The following is a 23,101-nucleotide window of genomic DNA, read 5'->3' as shown; positions in this document are numbered from 1 at the left end:
TTTTGGCAGACAGCAAAACTTAAGGTCTCCTTTGAAGAACACTGACATGTCTTCACCCCACAGAGGTGAGCAATAAGTATGTATGATGTATTCAACCCAACCTGTAGCCTGGAGACGTCCAGAGTGTGTGTGGTGGTAGATAGTTAATTTACCTCTCTGAGGTACTTGCTACAATGATCTATCCTTCTCTATCCCTCTCCTTCTCCCGCATGCCCCCTGCTCTTGAAATAAAGAAGGGAGAGGTAGTACAGGTTTACTGCTTTTGTTACTTAGTGGTGGGTTTGCTTAATGTTATTTCCATATGAAACGCCTGGTGACAGTACAGAGGTTGCAAACATTGTTGCTATCCATATAAAAATGACTGAATCCTTAATCTCACTTCTGTGGCTCCAGACTAATTGTAGGAAAACGGCTCCTTGTTGCAGTTACACCCCCCCCCCCCCCCCACCCACCCACACACACTTTTTTGCCTGATATTGATGCTGACTTGACAGTGTGTGCTGGGACCCTGCTAACCAGGCCCCAGCACAATTGTTCTTTCGCTGAATATGTTCCATTATTTCCACAATTGGCACACAGATAAGTACCTTGTAAAAGGTACCAATGGTACCAAGGGCCCTGTGACCAGGGAAGATCCTAAGGGCTGCACCATGTGCTGTGCCACCCTAAGGGACCCCTCACCTAACACATGCACACTGCCATTGCAGATTGTGTGTGTTGGGGGGGGAGCAAAAAGGCAAAGTCGATATGGCATGCCCATCAGGATGCTATGCACACAAAATACTGCCTGACTGCATGCTCCTACAGTGTCTAAGTTCATTCCTAGACATTTAAGTACACTGTGGCCATATTAATTATATGTCTTAGGGTTTGTCAAAACGAACTCCACAGTTCCATAATGGCTACATTGAACACTGGGAAGTTTGGTATCAAACTTCTCAGAATAATAAACCCACACTGATGCCAGTGTTGGATTTATAAAAAAAATGCACACAGGGGGCATCTTAGAGATTCCCTCTGTATTTTACCCAATCCTTCAGTGCAGGGCTGACTGGTCTGTGCCAGCCTGCCACTGAGAGACGAGTTTCTAACCCCCTGGGGTGAGAGCCTTTGTGCTCTGAGGCCAGAAACAAAACCTGCACTGGGTGGAGGTACTTCACACCTTTCCCCTGCAGGAACTGTAACACCTAGCAGTGAGCCTCAAAGGCTCAGGCTTTGTGTTACAATGCCCCAGGGCACTCCAGCTAGTGGAGATGCCCAGCCCCCAGATAAAGCCCCACTTTTGGCGGCAAGTCCAGAGCAGATAATGAGAAAAACCAAGGAGGAGTCACCCCCTCAGCTAGGTCCACCCCTAAGGTGACCAGAGCTGAAGTGACCCCCTCCTTAAAAAATCCTCCATCTTGCTTTGGAGGATTTAGCCCAATAGGAATAGGGATGTGTCCCCTCTCCCCAAAGGGAGGAGGCACAAGGAGGGTGTAGCCACCCTCAGGGACAGTAGCCATTGGCTACTGCCCTCCAGCCCTAACACACCCCTAAATTTAGTATTTAGGGGCGACCCTGAACCCAGGAAATCAGATTCCTGATGACCTACAAAGAAGAAGGACTGTTGACCTGAAAACCCCGCAGAGAAGAAGGAAGACAACAACTGTTTTGGCCCCAGCCCTACCGGCCTGTCTCCTTATTCAAAGAACCTATACCAGCGACGCATCCTGCAAGCCCAGCGACCTCTGCCGACTCAATACTGCCCTGCAACTACAAAGGACCAAGAAACTCCAGTGGACAGCAGCCGAGTCTAAACCAACAAGAAGAAACCATCTTTAAAGAGACTCTCACCTCACTCCAGAAGCGTGAGTCCCCACCACTATGCACCCGATGCCCATGTCCAGAGAAGCCAACAACCCAGAGAGGACCCCCAGGCGACTCTGATGATGTGTCCACCCTGGTCTGACCTCTCTGCACCCCACCGATGACGCCTGCAGAGGGAATCCAGAGGATACCCCTGACCACGACTGCCCGGTACAAAGAAACCCGATGCCTGGAAGAAGCACTGCACCCGCAGCTCCCAGGCCCGTGAAGAACCAACCACTGGTGCAGCAGTGACCAGCAGGCGGCCCTCACCCTTGCCCAGTCAGTGGCTGGCCCAAGAAGGCCCCCTATTCCCTGGCTGCAATGTCTGACTGACCACCGTGTCCCGCCATTGATTCCTATTACCAACCCGAAGCCTTGTTTGCCTACTGCACCCGGCCGCCGCTGTGCCGCTGAGGGTGTACTTTGTGTGCCTACTTGGGACCCTCCCAGGGATCTACAAAACCCCCCTGGTCTGCTTCCCGAGGACGCAGGTACTTACCTGCTAGCAGATTGGAACCTGAGCACCCCATCTCCATAGGCGCCTATGTTATTTGGGCCCCCTTTCACTTCCGGCCCTGTGTTGCTTGTGCTGGGTGTTTGGGGTTGACTTGAAGCCCCAACGGTGGGCTGCCTATGCACCGGAGACTGAACTTGTAAGTGCTTTACTTACCTCAAAAACGAACTTGTACTTACCTCCCCCAGAGCCTGTTGAATTTTGCAGTGTCGACTTTTAAAACAGCTTATTGCCATTTTATGCCAAAATGTGCACATTACTGTTTTGATTCAAAGTCCTATCTATACCTATGCAAAGTCCCTTACATCTAATGTACTTACCTGCAATTTGAATCTTGTGGTTCTAAAATAATTTAAGAAAATAATATTTTTCTATATAAAAACCTATTGGCTTGGAGTTAAGTCATTGAGTGTGTGTTCTCATTTATTGCCTGTGTGTGTACAACAAATGCTTAACACTATCCTCTGATAAGCCTACCACAACTAGAGCATTAGTATTATCTATTATTGCTTCTGTCAAGCCTCTTGGGGAACCCCTAGACTCTGTCCACACTATCTCTGACTTTCAGATAATACATACAGAGCCAGCTTCCTACACTAATGCTACCACTTAAAAAGATGCTTCATCAAGCAAAGCCATCAAAAAAGAGAAGGAAAAAGAAACACAAAATTACACACTTGACATTTCTGCGTGTCTTGGAGAATAGTTTAAAGGGCACGCAGCACATTTCTTCGCTTCCTAGTTTGCACTATTATGCAGATTACCATCTACTACAAATCACCACTGCTTTCTTCACTATTTTTTCTTACCCATGACCTCCTCTTCCACCTATTGTAAAAAAAAAAAAAAAAAATCAAACAGATGGTGATCAAACTCTGGAAATATCCTGCAGAAATGCCCCAATTCGAAAGAGGCTGTTTTAGCGATGTGGCCTATTTCAACCTCACAACATCATCTCCATACTAGCTTCAGCATAAGAGATGCCTAGATTCCCTGGCTTCAAAGTTCTAGACAAACGACAATAAATATACATCATCTTGTTGGCTCTACGGCGTAGCTTTAATTCCTCACCATTAGCTTCCATTTTTGAAACTCTAGAAGTCATCTTTTGAGCTTCTACACTCCAAGTGAGGCCAGTATTCACATAACTTCCTCTTCTACAGACTTAACATAGGCCCTGCAGGTTCTGTGGGGAAGCAGGGGCGTCGCTAGGTTGAAGGCCGGCGTAAATCTGTAAACCTACATGACATTTTAGGTGTCCCTCTCCACATCTGGTAGTGGGTCCCATCGATCTGCAATTGCTACAGCCTCTAAATCTTTACTATCTGCATTTAAACCAAGTTAATCTGCTATGGAATCAAAGTAGATTGTTCATGTTTTGATCATGTTTCTTTCCGTTAGGCTCCTGCATTGGACCCTAAAATTAATCTTTAATACCATGAAATGTATTTGTCAATCGTTGAAAAGCTATACTGAGTCTATGCAGATTTTCCAGCTATTTATTAGTAAAATTACAAAATTTAAAAACAGAAGCAGTATAACATATATGGTGTTGGGTATAAAACTTTGATGAGACATAGTAAAAAGTTGCATGTTTACACATACAGAATATATTACAATTAAAAAGGTACAATGACAAGCTCATTTAATCTCCAGACAAGCAATGTGTCTTACCGCAAGGTGCCATGGAGCCCAGACCCAAGTTTGCTAATTCCCCTGCCCACTGAGTTCGTTGTGTATAAATAAAGGCCATCTGCTGCGAGGCAACGCCCCAGGTCTGCATCTGCAATGTCAACAAATAGGAAGGCACCATGAACGTTTTCTAGAAGCACATAGCCGCATCATTTCTGGAAGAGCACAACTGTTAGCAATCACAATCTAAAGCACATTATGAAAATAAACGCTTATTTAAAACAATGTATACATAGCAAAACCTAAGCAGCTGTCTGCAAGTATGACAAAAGGTTCACTTCTGAAAGACTAAGACATATATTGTCAACCTTTTGGGCCTGAGGTAGTTGTGGAGGATGACACGAAGGTGATGAGCGAAACATGACCAATTATGATGCATTAGTGCTCTAGAGAAGCAAGCCGTGGAGGGAGGGACGCTTTGTTTAACTAACAATGGATGTCTGGGTGTGATGAAACCCGCGCTCCTTTGGGACAGGAGATTATACCAGATGTACTTGCAACGGGCGAGGCAGACACGAGTCCCAATTCAGGTTGGCTCAAGTCAGATCCAAGCAAATCATGCATGTGTTGGAATAAGATAAATTTGAAAAAAACTCTGAAAATAAAGGGAAACTGCAAAAGGGCATCTTAATGTGTAGAACCAAAACACTGAACTTCTCCATCACTGTTACTCGTATTGAATCTGAAAAAAAAACACATAATCAGTTTGCTCGATCCCTACTCGCAGTTTATACAGTGATTATTTCCTGCATTGACTCCCTTGTGAAGAATCATGGTTCCCTTGCTTGACAGCATCAGTTACAATGTTCGGTCATTCTTGCAGGGTGACTTCAGTATATCAGATGTGATCCAAGCGCCCAAACAAAAAACGGAAAAAGTGAACAAAGGTGGTGTGTCTGATGACAGCCCTGGATCATGTTCGTCCTTGTTTCCCGAGAGAAAACATAAGAGTGCGGTCAAAGAGAACTTGAATCATTTGAAGGGTTAGCAGATATGATTTTAGGGGCTGCTGCACCACTCAATTGATCAACTAATGCTTTTTATTACCAACTGAAATCTGAATCCAACATGCAGGCACACCTTCATTGCATACCACCTTACCCCATACCCCCCCCCCCCCACGCGCAAAAGCTATGTGAAAAAGGCCATCAGGACAAGTAGCCAATTATAACAATGGAATGAAAAGGTGTGTTGTATTAGGAGCAAGGCAAAGAAGCACATAATTCATTACTCCTCCATCTTGCATGTATTTCCAACTCATAGGAACAGTGACTGAATCAAAGACAAGGGTTTAAGGATACAAACAGCCTGTCTTACACATTTACTTCAAAAATCTCTTACATAAATCGAGCATTGCTTCATGTAGAAAAATTCAAAGAACAATACCCGCAGAAGACATGCAGAACAGTAGACTCCTGTTCTACCCTACAAATACTTCAGGGGCCACCTTCCCTCTAACAGTGTGCTTATGGTAGTAACAGCTGAGGGAAAAGAGTAATACAGCAACCTATCTCGTGATTTTCTGTTAACATTAGGGACAGCTACAAAGCAAATTCTGTATTTAGAAGACATGCTATAAGCCAGATGATTATTCTTAAAGTGCATTAGGAGTGTGGGAACTAGGGTCAGAGTTCACATCGTACTAGAATTACAATGCTCCTGTGCAGAAAGAATAAAGAATCTCTTCTACTGAAGAGAGGTCTAGGAAAACATATACTGAGACCTATTTTATGGCTCATGTGAAAGTCTGAGAGCACGTTAAAGGATGCATTAAGACCAGCACTTTGTGTTGGGGGAAAGGCAGGTTACTGCACAGTGGGATCAGGAAGTCAGCCGTTCACCGCTTCTCGTCAAGGATTTCGCTATCACAAACAGAGTTTTCAAATAGCTTTGCTTGAGTCACGAAGGCTGCACTCTTAAAATTCTTGCACAAAATCTACGTTAAAAAGTAAATTAAGATTCAAGGGAGGGTCTCACTAATTAGAACATGTGCTAGAGCCTCCTTAAAGGGAGCCAAAGGAACTCATACAAGACAGAGAATGCATTAGCGAGCCTGGAAGTTAGACAAAGAAAGTTATAGTTAGAGATACATTTTATTTTATTTTATAAACATGATCCTTCCTGGCAGCAGAGGAGTTTCAATAAAAAACCTAACATCAATAATTTAAAAAAGACTGCAAAGCTAATACAGAGAATACATACAACCATCGCTGACCTCAACAAAGTATTAAATACACCCAAGCTACAACAGACTCTCCAGCCAGACAGCAGAAGAATTGAGCTGAAATGCTTTGTGAACAATACACCTGACATTTATCCCAAACTATGCAGATAGGGCAGACAACGTAACTAGAAGGTTGGGGGAAATGAAGGCATGTATTTTTGATCAATGAAACAGCTGAGTGAAATACTACTTTTAGTGGGTGTACGGAAGATTGGTGTAACCCAACCAAGCAAGCAATTGAATTACCCATGTAGAAGAGACAATAAGGCTGGAAAATTAACTTTTAATCCAAAGGGATGAGGTACATATTTTTTCTAACCACCCACAATTTAAACAACAGTTTCTAGCTGGAAACTCAAGGACACTTTTTTTTTTAAATAGAGTTTGAGCATCCTCTGAAAACTAACTCACTCCAATAGCTCGACCTTCAGTTGTGAGCACCCCTTAGTTTAAAAAAGAGCACACAAGCACTGTTGCTACTCTGACCAGCGGACGGATGGTTTTCAGAGCCAGGATCATTGGCTTTAACTCTAGTACATTTATGTGGAACGATTGATTTGTCCAACAAGGCACTGATGGAGAACTTCCATAGTGAAATGCACCATCCAAACTAGGGCTCAACTGAAAGCTGTGGGTGCAGGCTGAATAAGGGGTACCCCAACTAAAAGTTGAGAGTATGAGTCTATATGAAGTTTGGTTCTGTAGGCTGACTTTCCACTAATTGGTTTTAATGCCCAGCCTGGTGGAGCTGCAGAAGCACATGTGAGGCTAAGCACAGGGACCAGGTGCAGTATGTCTGAAGTTCCTAAACTGTTTAGAAACACTAAGTCGAGATGGTCTTCTGTTCTGGAAGAAGCCCATGGTCTGGCTCATGGCCAACACTCTATCCAGAGAAAGAAAGTGTTTCCAGGTCACAAGCCAAGAATGGCATTGATGAATTTAATCCTCTTGTAGGATGGCAAAAAACGTTTTCAGACAGTGCACTTAGAACCCTGGTAGAAATGAATGCAGACCCTCTTTAACTCCACAATACAGGTCTTGGCAGTAAAGTCTTGAAGCTATGGTGTTCATGCAGATCATACAGCAGTGTCCTGTATGGGTAATCTTGGCTGACCACCATGAAGTGGAGGTACTTCCCGTGTTCATCCAAGACAGGATCATGAAAATAAGCATCCGGAGTGCAGGTCCCATAAAAACAGTCTGTATTTCTTCTTGAATGCGATAGGACTTAATCCTGACTTCATCTTGCATTTTAGATAGGGGTTCATAATTAAAATCACAAAGATGCAGGAGTGAGAAAAAATTATATGCCCATTTTGCCTATAAGAAAATAATAATCCTGCAAAAGTACTTGAAATGAAAACAAACCTGGGTACATGTGGACTGGTTGGAGGTAGTTGGAGAAGCTGAAGCCCATAAACGCACAACTATGAGGACCCATGTATGGAGGGAAAGCCTCTCCTCTGGGTAGTGGACGTCCTAAGATGAAGCTGAGGAGGCATCTGAACCCCAGGGAAACAATAGGACTTCTTGGCTGGGTCAGGAGAGGAAAAAACGTCTTCTTTTCCCCAGAAGCACCTCCTCTTGGTTGGCGGTGGTCAGGAAGAGAAGGCAGATGCAGAAGGCATGGAAAGAAAGAAGGATTTGTGCTTGAAACAGTGGAAAGACCATGCAGGATATAAGCATACTTGTTGTCCAACTGATACTGGATCATTTGCACCGAGGCTGTAATCATTCCAGTCCTCTGCTACTGGAAGATCTCATCAGTAAAGGGACCAAACACGTCCTTCCTATCAAACAAGAGGACAATTAAGCTTGCTTGATCCATACCACAGGTACATTCTGTAGCTATCCATGCTGGAATTTGCCCAAGTCTGAGTTAAACACTAATTTCTGCCAATAAACACACACATTTTGCCTCTTGATCCATCTCAGGTAACACGTTTTGTCCTCCTGGGAAGCAGTCAGTATCGCAGTCACAGAGTGGGAGATGCTGCCTTCATGATGGAGTATGTCTTCATCTAAATCTCCTGAATCTGAAGGAAAACTTGTGCTAGAACAACTAAGCTGAGATTGGAAGGATGCCACCAGAGCATAGACATCTTTTTTTCTCCAGCACAGGTACTGGGCAGTGCTTAAATTGTTAAAAAGGAAATTTGTTCAGGTGCCCAATGCTTTTCTTGGGAGCCTGCCTCCAGCAATGTCAAATGTACAAAAGCTGTGTAATTTTGGCACAAATTAAGCAAAGGCACTGGGATCTCAACAGATAGTGTCAGCAGCCTAGGGTAAAAAGGAATCTCATTTCTTCATTGGATGTAGTTTCTCCTAATCCCCAGTACTGGCTTTATTGCCCATTTTATAGTATGGCTCTACCAAGACAGGCCTCCTCCATGGGGATATGTAAGGTAGATGAAGGGGGGAGGGTGGGTGAGCAGGGGTCAGATAAACTTGTTAGAGTATCATCCATCCCATGTTTGTTTGGCAGTGGACCCAAGTTTGGCAATTGGAGTAAAAGCAGAGGTGCAAGAAAATATAGGAGCCTGGCACATTGGGGAGCTTGCCCTCGGTTGCAAGATGATTTATCATGGGCACCAAGAGACAAATGGTAAGCATCAAAGCCAAGTCCCCGGCTTTCAGCTTTAATTTCAAGGCACACAGGAAAGTGATCTGAGTAAAAACAAAAGCATAAATGCTAATCCAATGCTCAGTACGTAAGGAAGCTCTGGAGGCTGAATCATCACAAGGCCAGTTGGCTAGACTAAGTTATCATACTGCTATAGAGTCTAACCTTCTCTGAGAAAGGGCTTAGCTAAGGGAGTACTGTGACGAGGTGGAGAGGCAATGAAGGTATCACCTAAGACACAGAAGAGCCCTAGGCCTAGTAAAGCACAGGGGACTCGTTCTGCAAGGTTGCCACCAGTCTAGAAGTGATTTGAGTTGAGATAAAAATGTCACATTTTCTGTGTTCATTGCCATACAAAATTGGAACCACCTCTCATCAAGTCTGCCGCAGATCCTTAGCCTTCACAGTGCTTGCATTCCTGTGGGCCACTAGTACGTCAGGGAAGGCAAAGTACACGCAAACAGCAGGACCGGGAATACAAAGCAGCCCTGGCAACCTTGTAAGATCAGCTCCCCCGGGGCTTTTGTGTCTGGGGGGTGATATTGCAAAACCGGTCCCCAGTAACAAAACTAGCCACCACTGCTGCAAAACCGGCCACCACCATGCAAGCCTCCCAGGGAAACAATTGATACGCACTATGGCCAGTCTGGCCCTGCCAAACAATTTGAGAGGTAGGTATCCTTTGCTGCCTTCTGTAAAACAGCTTGTTCCTTCCTGATCTGGTGCCTCCTCCCTCTCTTCTTAACAGCCACAGCAAAGAACAACATTGAAGCACAATGCACAGGAGGAAGTGAATGAAGATGTTACATTTGCCTCACCGGGCTTGACTGCACCTGCAGCTATGCACAGCAGAAGACAGGTTCTACTTCTAAATGAAAACGCTTCAAATCACTGGAGCTTGCCAAATCCTGGTTCCCTCACTTACGTCCAGGGTTCGAGGCTTCCTTGAACTAGGACGGACAGGCTCCAGCTCAGGTTGGAATGAATGGGATAGTGAGAAGCTGAGAGAAAAAACTGTTACTGCATTAGAAGCAAAACTGACCACATAGGTTAATATAAGCATAGTGTTCAGCACATTTTAAAGAGAAGATATGTTTAAATTACTGAAAGGGTTCCTAGAAGGAGAAAATAAATTTCAGTAACCAACCAGGTGCAGCAGAATATTTATCATAAGTTATGATTTGAAGTTTATCAATTCTGTTGCTGAAAAACGAGGGATATTTGTTACTATTTTGAGCGAACTAGGGATAAAGGTACCTAGCTATGGATTCTAAAAGAAACTTATAATATTAGTCTATGCTGGGACCATATTGAAGCACATATCATCTACTCCAGTGGCAGAGATTAAGGCATTTGCCACGGTACTCAAATCATCTGTTTTTCTGCTGAAAAATCCCACAGTAAGCAAGTTTTCAATTAAAGAAATGAGGATGTTTTAAAGGAAGTGGAGATTTTGGCCTCCTCTGGAAAACAAATGACATGGTCTCTGTGGTAGAACTAAGCACACACTGTTAAAGAGAAGCAGAGAGTTAGAAAACTAGGAGAGGAAAAACCACATGAGACTGGAATAAGGGAGAAAATGTGGTTTCTGAATGTCTGGGCAGTCTATAGATCACCAGAATGGTGATGAAAGGTGCACTTGTTCTTTTCTGACCATTTAACTATGTTGACTTCCATAAGGATCCAGAGTGTCCACACATTCACGTTTCACCTTCAATCATTTGCAATTAAACTGATTTGTATTGAGAGACAACCACATTTTTGAATAATCCACATAGTCACTAATTACTTGAAGACACACGTGGTCTGTCAGGACTTTGTAGACTACGATCAAATAAAACTCAATCGGATGAATGTTTTGAAGAATGGCCCACTCACAATGACACTACCGGCTTTAGGCAATGGAAGAAGAGGGATTGTAGCTCTCCACACTTCTTCAAATAGTATACAGAAGATGCATTACTTCGCTAGTGACAAGATAATAAAATACATCAAAAAGTCTTTTCTGAGGCACACATACAACGAATAATGATTTGAGAGCATCAAAGTACAATCTGTGTACAGCTTTAGACGAACTCAGAAGATTTTGTTGGGAACTATCATCATATTTTTATATTTTGATTAAGAAAAACCATGAAAGAATAATGTAATCAAACATTGGTTGAATAAAACCAATTAAAAATTCAAAAACCTTGTTTAATGGCACCACCTAAGCAACATAAAAACATGTCAGTTCCTTTCTTGGTTTCTCTAATATCATAAGAGACAAAAATAGTTTTAGTCAAAACTGATTTCATATTCAGCACTGGAGTAACAGATTTTTTTTTGCTATGTGCCCTAAAGCTGTATATGAGGATTTTACACAGCTCAGCAAGGGAATCCTAAATGTCCCCTCAAGATTGATACAATCCCTCAAGAATACTCTATTTGGCTCTGATTTCCTCTTGAGTTAAACTGAGACACATCTAAGCCGGTAGCTACAACTTTTTCTGCAATAAGAACTAGTTATGTTCACTGCAAATCATTCAGAGCTACTAATATTATTAGTGTCGTAATAGTGACCACATCAGACAACATAAGATTGATGGCAACCAAGTGTAAAATTAACAGCATTAATCACATTGGTGCACGTTTGCCAGCAGTAGTGTTAAAAAGGCTTTGTCAATTTGGAATGACTATGTGGGTAATACATTACAGCCATTGGTGTAATTCCTCTTGCACCAAGGTATAAATATTGGAAGTAAGTCTCCATAATGCTATATGATTTATTACTCAATTATCAGCTTTAAATATATTTTGGAACTTCAACCACCTTTCTCCAAACATCTGCTTAGGAGAGCTGAAAGTACACACATTACACGTTGTTCAATTTTGGTATACATATATTAATTCAGCCAAGCAAAAGCTTCCAAATCAGTAGGCTGGGCTGCATACAGGACAGCTATTTACAAGTAGGCGGAGAGCTACAAGTTGCTCACAAGCCACTCATTGGAGGATCCTGCTCTAAGGAGAGGATAGAAGGAAAGTAGATGTCAGCTCTTCTCATGCTATGTTGGACAGGATACTGGGCGGATGGAACTACAGATGTCTCATTAAGTTATTTTCAACAATTTATAGGGCAGAGGTGTCCACATATCCCCAAAAGTCGCTTCCATATAAAGCAGCCGCAACACATTTGACATAATAGATCTTTACAAATGCATTAGTGGGTTTGTTCTCAAATATTAATGCAGAATCAAAAAGTAAGAAAACCAACCTTTCCAACATGTGTTTTTTAGTTGTCAAGAGCAGAGACGAAGTGCCATTGCAATCAAACAACACTCCCAGACATGAAAACAACACTAACTTACTTATCTCACGCCCTTAAACCTAAAATCGTCTTCCCTGTGTTAGTTTGGGGCTACTTATTAAAATGTGTACAAAGGCTTAAAGTATTCATAAAGGTGACAAAACAGAGAACACAATGAAGGCCCAGTGTGATACTTGCTGCAAGACTCATCAGCAAGAGCTGTGATTGGTCTGGTCCCCACGCAGAGCATATTCTGACCCCCGGGGCAGGGGGTGCCTTCATTTTATTTAATATACAACGTAATAAGAAATAAGATAAAATGCATCCTTGTTTCACCTCCCCCCACCAACTTTAACTTGAAAGCATCAGTACAACAACTGCTTGGACTATGTACAGTGTCTTACACACGCAGTCATATTCATCATATTCCTGTGTAAGTCCTTTAAGAAATGGACGATATCCTTATCTACTCCTACTGAGAGCAGAATTTTCTACAGTTTACCCCTGATGAATGCGGAGGGGAGGTTCATGAAGGCCACAGGCAAAGAACACTACTTGGCCACAGTATATTTCTTTAAAAGCAAATAAAGATTTAATCATTGGTTGAATACCCTCCGGCCATATGCAAAACCAAAATGAACTCTGCAGGTAGGTGCGACCACAAAGAGCCCCCATCATCCTTCATCATCCTGAGTACAATTGGGTAATTAACTGTCTCCCAGAACAATGAACTATGCATAAGAGCTCTAGCCAAAGTTTCTCTTTCAAATGTTTTATACACTCTTATCGCCCCTTTTTATCTATGACAAAAAAATCAAGTCTGAATTTCTCCCTCAGCAACTTAAGTAAATTACAAAGAACCATTTGCACTGTGTAGTTGGATTCTGATTAACCTTGATATGTTAATTGCACAATAACCCTCACATTAATCTCCCTAAAACAAGCAGGTATTTCTGTGCTACCTTCGCTAAGGTAAACCTAAAAAACTGGCCACAGCTAACGTTCACATTTGTATGGAAAGTGTCTGGGATCAACCTTATTCCATTTCAATCTGATGCTTTGAGTAAATTATTTCACAGTACAACTACCTAACTGGGTGTGACGTTTGCTACCTTTGCTGCTCCCCTAGCATAAAGGAAGGCTAATGGGGTTATTATCACTGAACCTGCTCAATATAACTTTAAAGTCTTAATCAGTGGGGCGAGTGAAGCTCAGACCATAGAAAGTCTATAACAGTAGAGGCACTTCTCCCAGTTAAAGTGCAAATTCTGGACTAGGATTTGTCTTTTCTCCTTATCTTGGCTGTACAGACAAGTTTTAATTCATTGAGAATTTAACATTTCCTCTTGTGTGGAATGTTCCATATGTGGCATTCTTTCTGGGTCGCTTTCAGGCACGCTTGTAAATCTTTGACATTTTCCATCACAAAGATGCAAACTAACATCACCCAAAAGAATCAAAGAGGTAAATGAAAATGACTCTGATATAATCAAGAAAAAAAACTTAGGGTTTTCAGGCGCCATGGAATCCCCTGTGAGGAACGTTAGGCTATATTATTCCTACTATTCTGGAGCAGGTTAGTAACACTGCTACCATACTGGGGCAAACCACAGTTTATCATAGTTCAATTACAAACTAAATCAAGTGATTCAGATGTAATTTGGCCTCCTTTAGCTCTACCTGAAGAGTCGAGAATATCTGAAGAAAAAACAATTATATAGAACTGAAACCTTCCCATAAAATAGAGTTAGAAACCTCCCACGTTTCCTGGAGACATACAATACTAATGCCTTTGATTAAATTAAGCCACAAATTATCCTTTTTCTTGCTTCATATAACCCCTATATTCCAACTTAGGAACTTCAATAAGTTTGGAGTCTGGCCACATGCCCTTTCCACTGTTAGGGAGCTGGGAGAAAAAAATGCCTCTATGGGTAAGGTCTATTCATTTGTTACTCTCCAAAGTACTGAGAATCTCAAATCTGTTGCACTTTCTGAATATGCTCCATCAGTTCCCTAGTGAGTTCTACGTGGAGACAAATTTTGATTTGTTTGCTACATGAGAGGTGGAAAAAGAAAAATAAAGAGACATGGATGGATTTGTATTGTGGAGGAGGTACAGTGAGTATGAAAGCTGTAACATTAGCCTGCCACCTCAGACAAATTGAAATGGACCACTAGATAGTCCCCAATTTGGCCAAAACTGTTCCAACCAACATGTCTTACTACATTTATGTTTATATCGGAAGGAACCACACCCAATGCATTCTTTACGTCACTACTTTGTTTTTCAGCTGAGCAAAGCTTTCGTTGGTTCCCTGATTCAGACGCAGGACATTCACCCATTATGACAACATATGACATAGCATTTTCCCTTTCGCCATCTGCACAAGAAGTGACATCACTGGATTCCCCATCATCCATCTGAACAGAGTGACATCACTGATTTCCAGCCAAAGCCATCTTTAAAAGAGGAAATCAAGCAAGAGGGCTTTAGTTCCCATAGACCATCTGCACAGGAATTGACATCACTGGATTTCCCATCATCCATCAGCATAGGAATTGACATTTCTGGATTTCCCATTATCCAGCAGCACTGCAGTGAGCAGCAGCTGGGATAAATCCTGCATGGAGAAGAGCAGCAAGGTAGTGGTGGGTAGAGGGAGAACCCATCTGTGCCTGGTGGTAGGAACCATGGTTCTCCCTCAGTCACCACTAACCCTCTGCGTTCCTCTGTGCTCCCCAGCCACTGATAACTGTACTGCTGCAACACCCCAACACACGACGCAGCATAGGTATTTACTTGCGTCTCCTGCAATATCTCATGCACTCCCCCACACCTACATCCTCCACTCCCATACCACCAGCACCCCAGCATATCGCTCACACAGACCAAACATTACCCAGACATGCCACACTTGCATGCATTCTCCTCAACACCTGCTCACTCACCAAACACACCATGGAAAAATGGGACATACTGAACCACGCGCCAGGCCTGCTTTCTCTCACTGGAACATGGCTAAACCTAATTTCAACACTAGACATCGCTACAGCCATCCTAACCAGCTACGAGACTGCGAGGCAAGGCCGTCAGCAAAAATCTGGAGGTTGATTTGCCATCATAATCAAAGATACCTTCAGCGGCACCATCTACATGGACACCCCCATCAGCTGGAACATTTCAGGTTCAAGATAAGTATCACAGCCAACTTCTCCCTGTGGGGAATCTTCATATACAGAAAAATAGGACCCTGCACCCGTTTCACCAGCATTACCATGGATTTCATTGCACCCCTAATCACCAAAACCAGCACCTTACCGCTCACTGAGAAGACTGCACCAAGCCAAACTCTCTGGCCCTCTAGAAACCCTCAGAAACCTTGGCCTTTCTCACAACATTATCAAACCCAGCCACACTGCCAGACATCTACTGGGCCCAGTTTTCTCCTCAATCAGCAACATCACAGTCAACAAGCCAGCAGCTATGACCTGTGCAGATAACTCTGTCATCAGATTATGCATCTTATCTTGCACCACCACAGACCTACCACTACCTGAAACGCCTCCCACAGCTGGAAAATCATCTCACTGGCCTAAGCACATCAGCAACTTGCGGAAAGCCATCAAGAACCTCAACAGCTGGATCAGTGCATGTGCTAAAACCATGACTCCCCCTCAAGCGCAAGCAACAGCAAGAGCCCAACCACCAGGCAGCTGGTACACAGAGGAACCCAGGCTAACGAAATGGCACTGCAAGCAACTGGAGAGCAAATGTAGAATTAGTCAAGACACCGCAGATAAAGACATCTTCAAATCAGACTTAAGGCACCACCAGCATATATCAATCAATCAATCAATCAATCAAGGTATTTATAAAGCGCGCTACTCACTCGTGAGGGTCTCAAGGCGCTGGGGGGGGGGGGGGTCACTGCTGCTCAAAGAGCCAGGTCTTGAAACGCCTCCGGAAGGCGAGGTGGTCCTGGGTGGTCCTGAGGTGGGCAGGGAGGGAATTCCACATCTTGGCTGCCAGGTAGGAGAAGGATTTCCCTCCAGCGTTGGTTCGGTGGATGCGAGGGACGGCGGCAAGAGCGAGGCTGGTGGAGCGAAGTTGACGGGTGGGCGTGTAGAAGGTGTGGTGACGGTTGAGGCATTCGGGGCCTTTGTTGTGGAGGGCTTTGTGTGCGTGGGTGAGGAGCCTGAAGGTGATCCTTTTGTTGACGGGTAGCCAGTGCAGGTGTTTCAGGTGGGCGGAGATGTGGCTGTGGCACGTCGAGGATGAGGCGTGCAGAGGCGTTTTGTATGAGCTGAAGACGTTTCTGAAGTTTTGCGGTGGTTCCTGCGTATAGGGTGTTTCCGTAGTCCAGGCGACTTGTGACGAGGGCGTGGGTCACAGGTTTTCTGGTGTCGGCGGGGATCCAGCGGAAGATCTTTCGGAGCATGCGAAGTGTGTGGAAGCAAGAAGACAAGACGGCGTTGACTTGCTTGGTCATGGTGAGAAGGGGGTCCAGGATGAATCTGAGGTTGCGTGCGTGGTCTGAAGGGGTCGGTGTGGTGCCCAGGGCCGTGGGCCACCAGGATTCGTCCCAGGCGGACGGGGAGTTTCCGAAGATGAGGACTTCCGTCTTGTCTGAGTTCAGCTTCAGGCGGCTGAGTTTCATCCATTCTGCGACGTCTTTCATTCCATCCTGCAGGTTGGCTTTGGCGGTGGCTGGGTCTTTGGTGAGGGAGAGTATCAGCTGGGTGTCGTCGGCGTAGGAGATGATGTTGATGTTGATGTTGTGTTTGCGAGCGATGTTGGCGAGGGGGCTCATGTAGACATTGAAGAGAGTGGGGCTGAGCGAGGAGCCTTGTGGGACGGCGCAGATGATCTCGGTGGGTTCCGAGCAGAAAGGCGGGAGGTATACTCTTTGGGATCGGTCCGAGAGAAAAGAGATGATCCAGTCCAGGGCCTGTCCTTGGATACCGGTGGAGCGGAGGCGGGTTGTTAGTGTGCGGTGGCAGACAGTGTCAAAGGCAGCCGGGAGGTCGAGGATGATGAGGGCGGTTGTTTCTCCGTTGTCCAGTAGGGTTCGGATGTCGTGGGTGACTGCGATGAGGGCGGTTTCCGTGCTGTGGTTGGCCCGAAAGCCGGACTGGGAGGGGTCGAGCAGGTTGTTGTCTTCGAGGAAGTTGGTCAGTTGCTTGTTGACGGCCTTCTCGATGACTTTGGCCGGGAAGGGGAGGAGCGAGATGGGGCGGACGTTCTTCAGGTCGTTGGGGCCCGCCGTAGGTTTCTTCAGGGGAGCGTTGACTTCCTCGTGTTTCCAGCTCTCGGGGAAGGTGGCAGATGCAAACGAGCTGTTGATGATGCTCTGGAGATAGGGAGCGATGCTGGCGTCGGCTTTGTTGAAGATGTAGTGTGGGCATGGGTCTGAGGGGGCACCGGAGTGGATGGTGTTCATTGTAGTTCTGGTCTCTTCAGCGCTGATGGGTGTCCAGGCGTTGAGGGTGATGGTTGGGGCTGTGAGTTCCGTGGTGGTCGGCGGAATCTGTGGTCCGATGCTGTCGAGTAGGTCGGTGATCTTTCGATGGAAGAAGGTGGCGAGGGAGTTGCAGAGTTCTTGTGAGGGCGTGATGGAGTTGGAGCTGGCGTTGGGATTGGAGAGCTCTTTGACGATGTTGAAGAGTTCTTTGCTGTTGTGGGTGTTCTTGTCCAGTCTCTCTTTGAAAGATGCTCTTTTGGTGGCGCGGATCAGCTGGTGGTGTTCGCGGGTGGCGATTTTGAGGGCTGACATATACAGAACATCAAGCGCAGAGCTCTTGCAGATTGCATTGACGCCAGTGCTAACAGCAGCAAGGAAATCTTCACCATCACCAAAAATTTCACTGAGCCTCCTGTCGCCTACAGAAACATCACTCCCTCACAAGACCTTTGCAATAAACTCTCAGAATCCTTTAGTAGCAACAGACCAGTCACTGTCACAACTCAACTTCCCATCACTTCCAATGAACAAACTGACCAGCATTCACCACCACAGAAATCGCTGCTACCATGAAGATCATCCACCAGGGGGCTTGTAGGAAAGTACCCTCTTTCTTGCCAGGGTTACTGTGGGAAAATGCCACTGTTGGCATGGTTACCCCTAACCTTTTGCCTTTTGTTGATGCTAGTTATGACTGAAATTGTGCTGGGTCCCTGCTAACCAGGCCCCAGCACCAGCACAATAAATCCCCACTGAAGCCAATGTGGGATTTATTGAGAAATGCACTCAGAGGGCATCTTAGAGATGCCCCCTGCCTGCCAGCCCAACTGATAGTGCTAGGCTGACCGGTCTCTGCCAGCCTGCCACTTCCAGATGAGTTTATGGCCACATGGGGTGAGTGCCTTTGTGCACTCTGACCAGGACCAAAGCCTGTCCTGGGTGGAGGTGCCTCACACCTCCCCCTGCAGGAACTGTAACACCTGGCTGTGAGCCTCAAAGGCTAAAGCCTGGTGTTACAATGCCCCGGGCACTCCAACTAGTGGACATGCCCTCCCCCTAGACACATCCCCCACATTTGGCAGCAAGTCCGGAGGAGATAATGAGTAAAACAAGGAGGAGCCAGGACCCCTTCCTTTGAAAATCCTCCATCTTGCTTTGAAGTATTTAGCCCAATAGGATCAAGGATGTGTCCCCCTCCCCAAAGGGAGGAGGCACAAGGAGGGTGTAGCCACCCTCAGGGACAGTAGCCATTGGCTACTCGCCTCCAGCCCTAAACACACCTCTGAATTTAGTATTTAGGGGTGACCCTGAACCCAGGAATACAGATTCCTGATGACCTGAACAAGAGGAAGGACTGCTGACTTGAAAATCCTGAGGGGAGAAGACGGAGACGACAACTGCTTTGGCTTCAGCCATACCTGCCCGTCTCCAGATCCAGATCCAGAGAACCTAGAACAGCGGTGCATCCAATGGGACCAGCGACCTCTGCCGACTAAGAGGACTGCCCTGCAACCCAAAGGACCAAGAAACTCCTGTGGACAGCGGCTCTGTCCAAAGCAACAAGAAGAAACCATCTTTAAAGGGACTCTCACCTCACTCCTGAAGCGCAAGTCCCTAACACTCTGCACCCGACACCCCCAGCCCGTGTCCAGAGAAACAAACACTGCAGCGGGGACCCCCGGGTGACTCCCACGACGTGGCCACCCTGAGACGACCTCCCTGCACCCGAACGGCAATGCCTGCAGAGAGAATCAAGAGGCTCCCCCTGACCGCGACTGCCCGGTAACAAAGAACCCAATGCCTGGAAGAAGCACTACACTCACAGCCCCTAGGCCCGAGAGGAACCAACTACCAGTGCAGGAGAGACAAGCAGGCGGCCCTCTTCTTTGCCCAGTTGGTGGCTGGCCCGAGAAGCCTCCCTGTGCCCTGCTTCATCGCCACAGTGACCCCCGTGTCCATTCATTGAAGCCAATACAAAACCCGACACTTACTTTGCACACTGCACCCGGCCACCCCTGTGCCGCCAAGAGTGTATTTTCTGTGCCTGTTTGGGATCCCCCCCCCAGTGATCTACAAAACCCCCCTGGTCTGCTCCCCGAGGAAGCAGGTACTTACCTGCTAGCAGACTGGAACCAGAGCACCCCTAGTTGCCATAGGTGCCTATGTTATTTGGGCTGCACTTTGACCTCTGCACCTGACCGGCCCTGTGTTGCTGAGTGTTTGGAGTTGACTTCAAAACCCAGCGGTGGACTGCCTATGCCCCAGAGACTGAACTTGTAAGTGCTTTACTTACCTGCTAAACTAACTTGTACTTACCTCCCCCAGGAACTGTTGAATTTTGCAGTGTCCACTTTTAAAATAGCTTATTGCCATTTTCTGCTAAACTGTGTACATTACTGTTTTGATTCAAAGTTCTATATTTACCTATGCCAAGTACCTTACAAATTATGTACTTACTTGAATTCTGAATCCTGTGGTTCTAAAACAAATTAACAAAAGAATATTTTTCAATATAAAAACCTATTGGCCTGGAGTTAAGTCTTTGAGTGGGTGTTCCCATTTACTGCATGTGTGTGTACAACAAATGCTTAACACTACTCTCTGATAAGCCTACTGCTCAACCACACTACCACAAATAGAGCTTTAGTATTATCTATTATTGCCACTAGCAACCTCAAGGGGAACCCTTGGACTCTGTGCACACTATTTCTCACCTTGAGATAGTATATACAGAGCCAACTTCTTACAGTTACCCCCTTTTTCTGCCTGTTGTCAATGTGTTTGACTGTGTTTACCGAGATCCTGCTAACCAGGACCCCAGTGATTATGCTCTCTCCCTCCTAACTTGGTAACTTGTACCATTTTCACCCCACATTTGGCATACTTGTCCCCCCATGTAAGTCCCAATTATATGGTACCCAGGGCATTTGGGTACCAGGGGATCCCCCATGGGCTGCAGCATGTATTATCCCACTCATGAGGAGCCCATGTAAAGTGTTCTGCAGGCCTGCCACTGCAACCGCCGTGAAAGGGTGCATGCACCCTTTTTCACCATAGGTCACTGCACCAGGTCACTGTAAGTCACCCCTATGGCAGGCCCTCCTATCCCTGAGAGCAGGGTGCAAGCACCTGTGAATGAGGGCACCCCTGCACTAGCTGAGCTGCCCCCATGAACTCCAGAACCATTTTCATGGACTTCGTGAGTGGGGGACGCCATTTTATGCGTGTACTGGGCATAGGTCACTACCTATCTCCAGCTACATAATGGTAACTCCGAACCTAGGTATGTTTGGTATCGAACATGTCGGAATCATACCCCAATACTGTTGCCAGTATTGAAAGTATGATATCATGCACTCTGGGGGCTCCTTAGAGGACCACCAGCATTGCTTCTACTAGCCTTCTAGGGTTTCCAGGCAGCCCAAAGCTGCTGCCACCCCTCAGACAGGTTTCTGCCCTCCTGCTGGTTGAACAGCTTGAGCCTAGGAAAGCAGAACAAAGAATTTCCTTTGGGAGGGGGGTAACACCCTCTCCCTTTGGAAATAGGTGTTACATGGCGTGGGAGGGATAGCCTCCGCAAGGCATGGTATGCTTTGAAGGGCACATAAACCAGACTACACCGGTTCAGGGACCTCCAGTCCCTGCTGTGGCACGAAACTGGACAATGGAAAGGGGAGTACCACTCCCCTGTCCATCACCACCCCTGGGGTGGTGCCCAGAGCTCCTCCAGAGGAGAACTGTGGTACTTACCTTTGGGGTTTCCTAGTACCCTCACGCTCCCTTCTACATATTCCACTTACCTAGGTGGGGGTCCTGTGTTCATATTCCATTTTGTTAGTATATGGTTTGGTCTCCTCCTATTGTCTAGCTGCTTTTGCACTCTTTTCTATTACTTTCTATGCCTATTGCTGATAACTAGTGTATATACTTGGTGTGTTACTTACCTCCTATTGGTGAGTTGCCTCTCTAGTACTTTTTGGTATTGTGTCACTAAAATAAAGTACACTTATTTTTGTAACACTGAGTGATTTCTTTCATGGGTGCAAGTGCTGTGTGACTACAGTGGTATTGCATGAGCTTTGCATGTCTCCTAGATAAGCGTTGGCTGCTCATCCACTACTACTTCTAGAGAGCCTGGCTTCTAGACCCTGACTACACTAATAGGGGATACCTGGACCTGGTATTAGGTGTAAATACCTACCACACACCATGCCAATTTCCAACAGGGCTCCATCAGAACCTTGTGCTCATCAAACCTTCTCCATAGGACTCCAATCAATCAGCGAAGCACTAACACCCACCCTTAACATTTCCCTCAACTCAGCCACATTGCTGGACACATGAAAACATGCCACTGTTGTGCCTTTGCTCAAGAAATCATCTGCTGACCCAGCCATGCTTTCCAACTAAATAGTCATCTCCCTTCTATCATACCCAGCAAAGATCTTAGGAAACTAATCAACCAACATCTCACCGACCACCTCAGACACCACGCAGTCTGGATTCAGGCCCAACCGAAGTACAGAAACAGCACTCATCACCGCCACAGGCTGACATCTGACATTTGACATTTGCCATTTGCCGGTGAAATTCAATAACATGTCTCTAACAGAGAATATAGGCTTCAGACAGAAAAAAAATATTGTTATTCCATCACGATAAACGCAATCTTCTTCTGCAATGATATGGGGAAGGTTACTGAAAAAACGAGTTTGACCTTGAGGTGCAGGGCTATAAAGGGCCTGGGCAGGTCATCCGTTCCAGGTATGGAGGACATACACCATAATGTTTTCACTATGGAGAAAACAGATATTATCTGCCATCTCAGAATATGTATTAACCCCTAGTGTGCCGAAGACGAGGTGATCTCGTCCAAGGCGCCGGTTCCCCGGTGCCTTGGACGAGATCACCTCGTCCTGCTAAGGGACCCCGGGCGAGTGCTAGAGCTCCCCCGAGGGCCAGGCACACCCCTCCCTAGGCAGGGATGGAAGGGGAATCGCTTTCCCTTCCATCCCCGGCCCCCCTCATGACATCCCCCCCCTATGGTGTCTGATGATGTCAGCACGGGGGGGGTATTTTTAGGCTTTTTCTGCTCTCCCCCTTTACCCCCACCCCCACAGGCAGATCAGCCTAATATAATTAGCCGGAACTGCCCCCGGGGGGAAGAAACCTCTAGACACCAGGGATATATATATTGTTTGGTTTACTTTATGTTTGTATGTATGGGGGGCAAATTGTATTTAGGCCATTTATGCCCCCCTTGGGGGTAGATCAGCCTATTTTTGTTAGGCCACTCTGCCCCCAAAGGGGGCAGAAACCTCTAGACACCATGGATTGGTGTGTGTATGTGTGTGTTTTGACTGGAGGGGGCATCCCCTTGGGCATGGGTCTCTCCCCATGGGGTCACATTACTGTTGCCCATAACTGCCCCCTTGGGGGCAGACTG

At 45.8% G+C, this 23,101-nt stretch overlaps 1 protein-coding gene across 5 annotated transcripts in view; it reads right to left on the bottom strand.

Moving 5' to 3' along the window:
* The window catches only part of HECTD4 (HECT domain E3 ubiquitin protein ligase 4), a 1,724,100-nt gene that overhangs the window by 1,517,294 nt on the left and 183,705 nt on the right, over positions 1-23,101 (bottom strand). For all 5 annotated transcript variants that reach the window (XR_011199486.1, XM_069214810.1, XM_069214812.1 and 2 more), the window contains exon 5: positions 4,037-4,145. Coding sequence is in view for 4 of the 5 variants with exons in the window: in XM_069214810.1 (XP_069070911.1) it covers positions 4,037-4,145 (109 nt within the window). In the remaining variant the exon portion in view is untranslated. The remainder of the gene's footprint in view (positions 1-4,036; positions 4,146-23,101) is intronic.

This window comes from Pleurodeles waltl, chromosome 11 (genome assembly GCF_031143425.1).
Source record: "Pleurodeles waltl isolate 20211129_DDA chromosome 11, aPleWal1.hap1.20221129, whole genome shotgun sequence".
NCBI lineage: Eukaryota > Metazoa > Chordata > Amphibia > Caudata > Salamandridae > Pleurodeles > Pleurodeles waltl.
The sequence above is the reverse complement of the archived record's forward strand: the minus strand, read 5'-3'. Positions and strand labels throughout refer to the sequence as shown.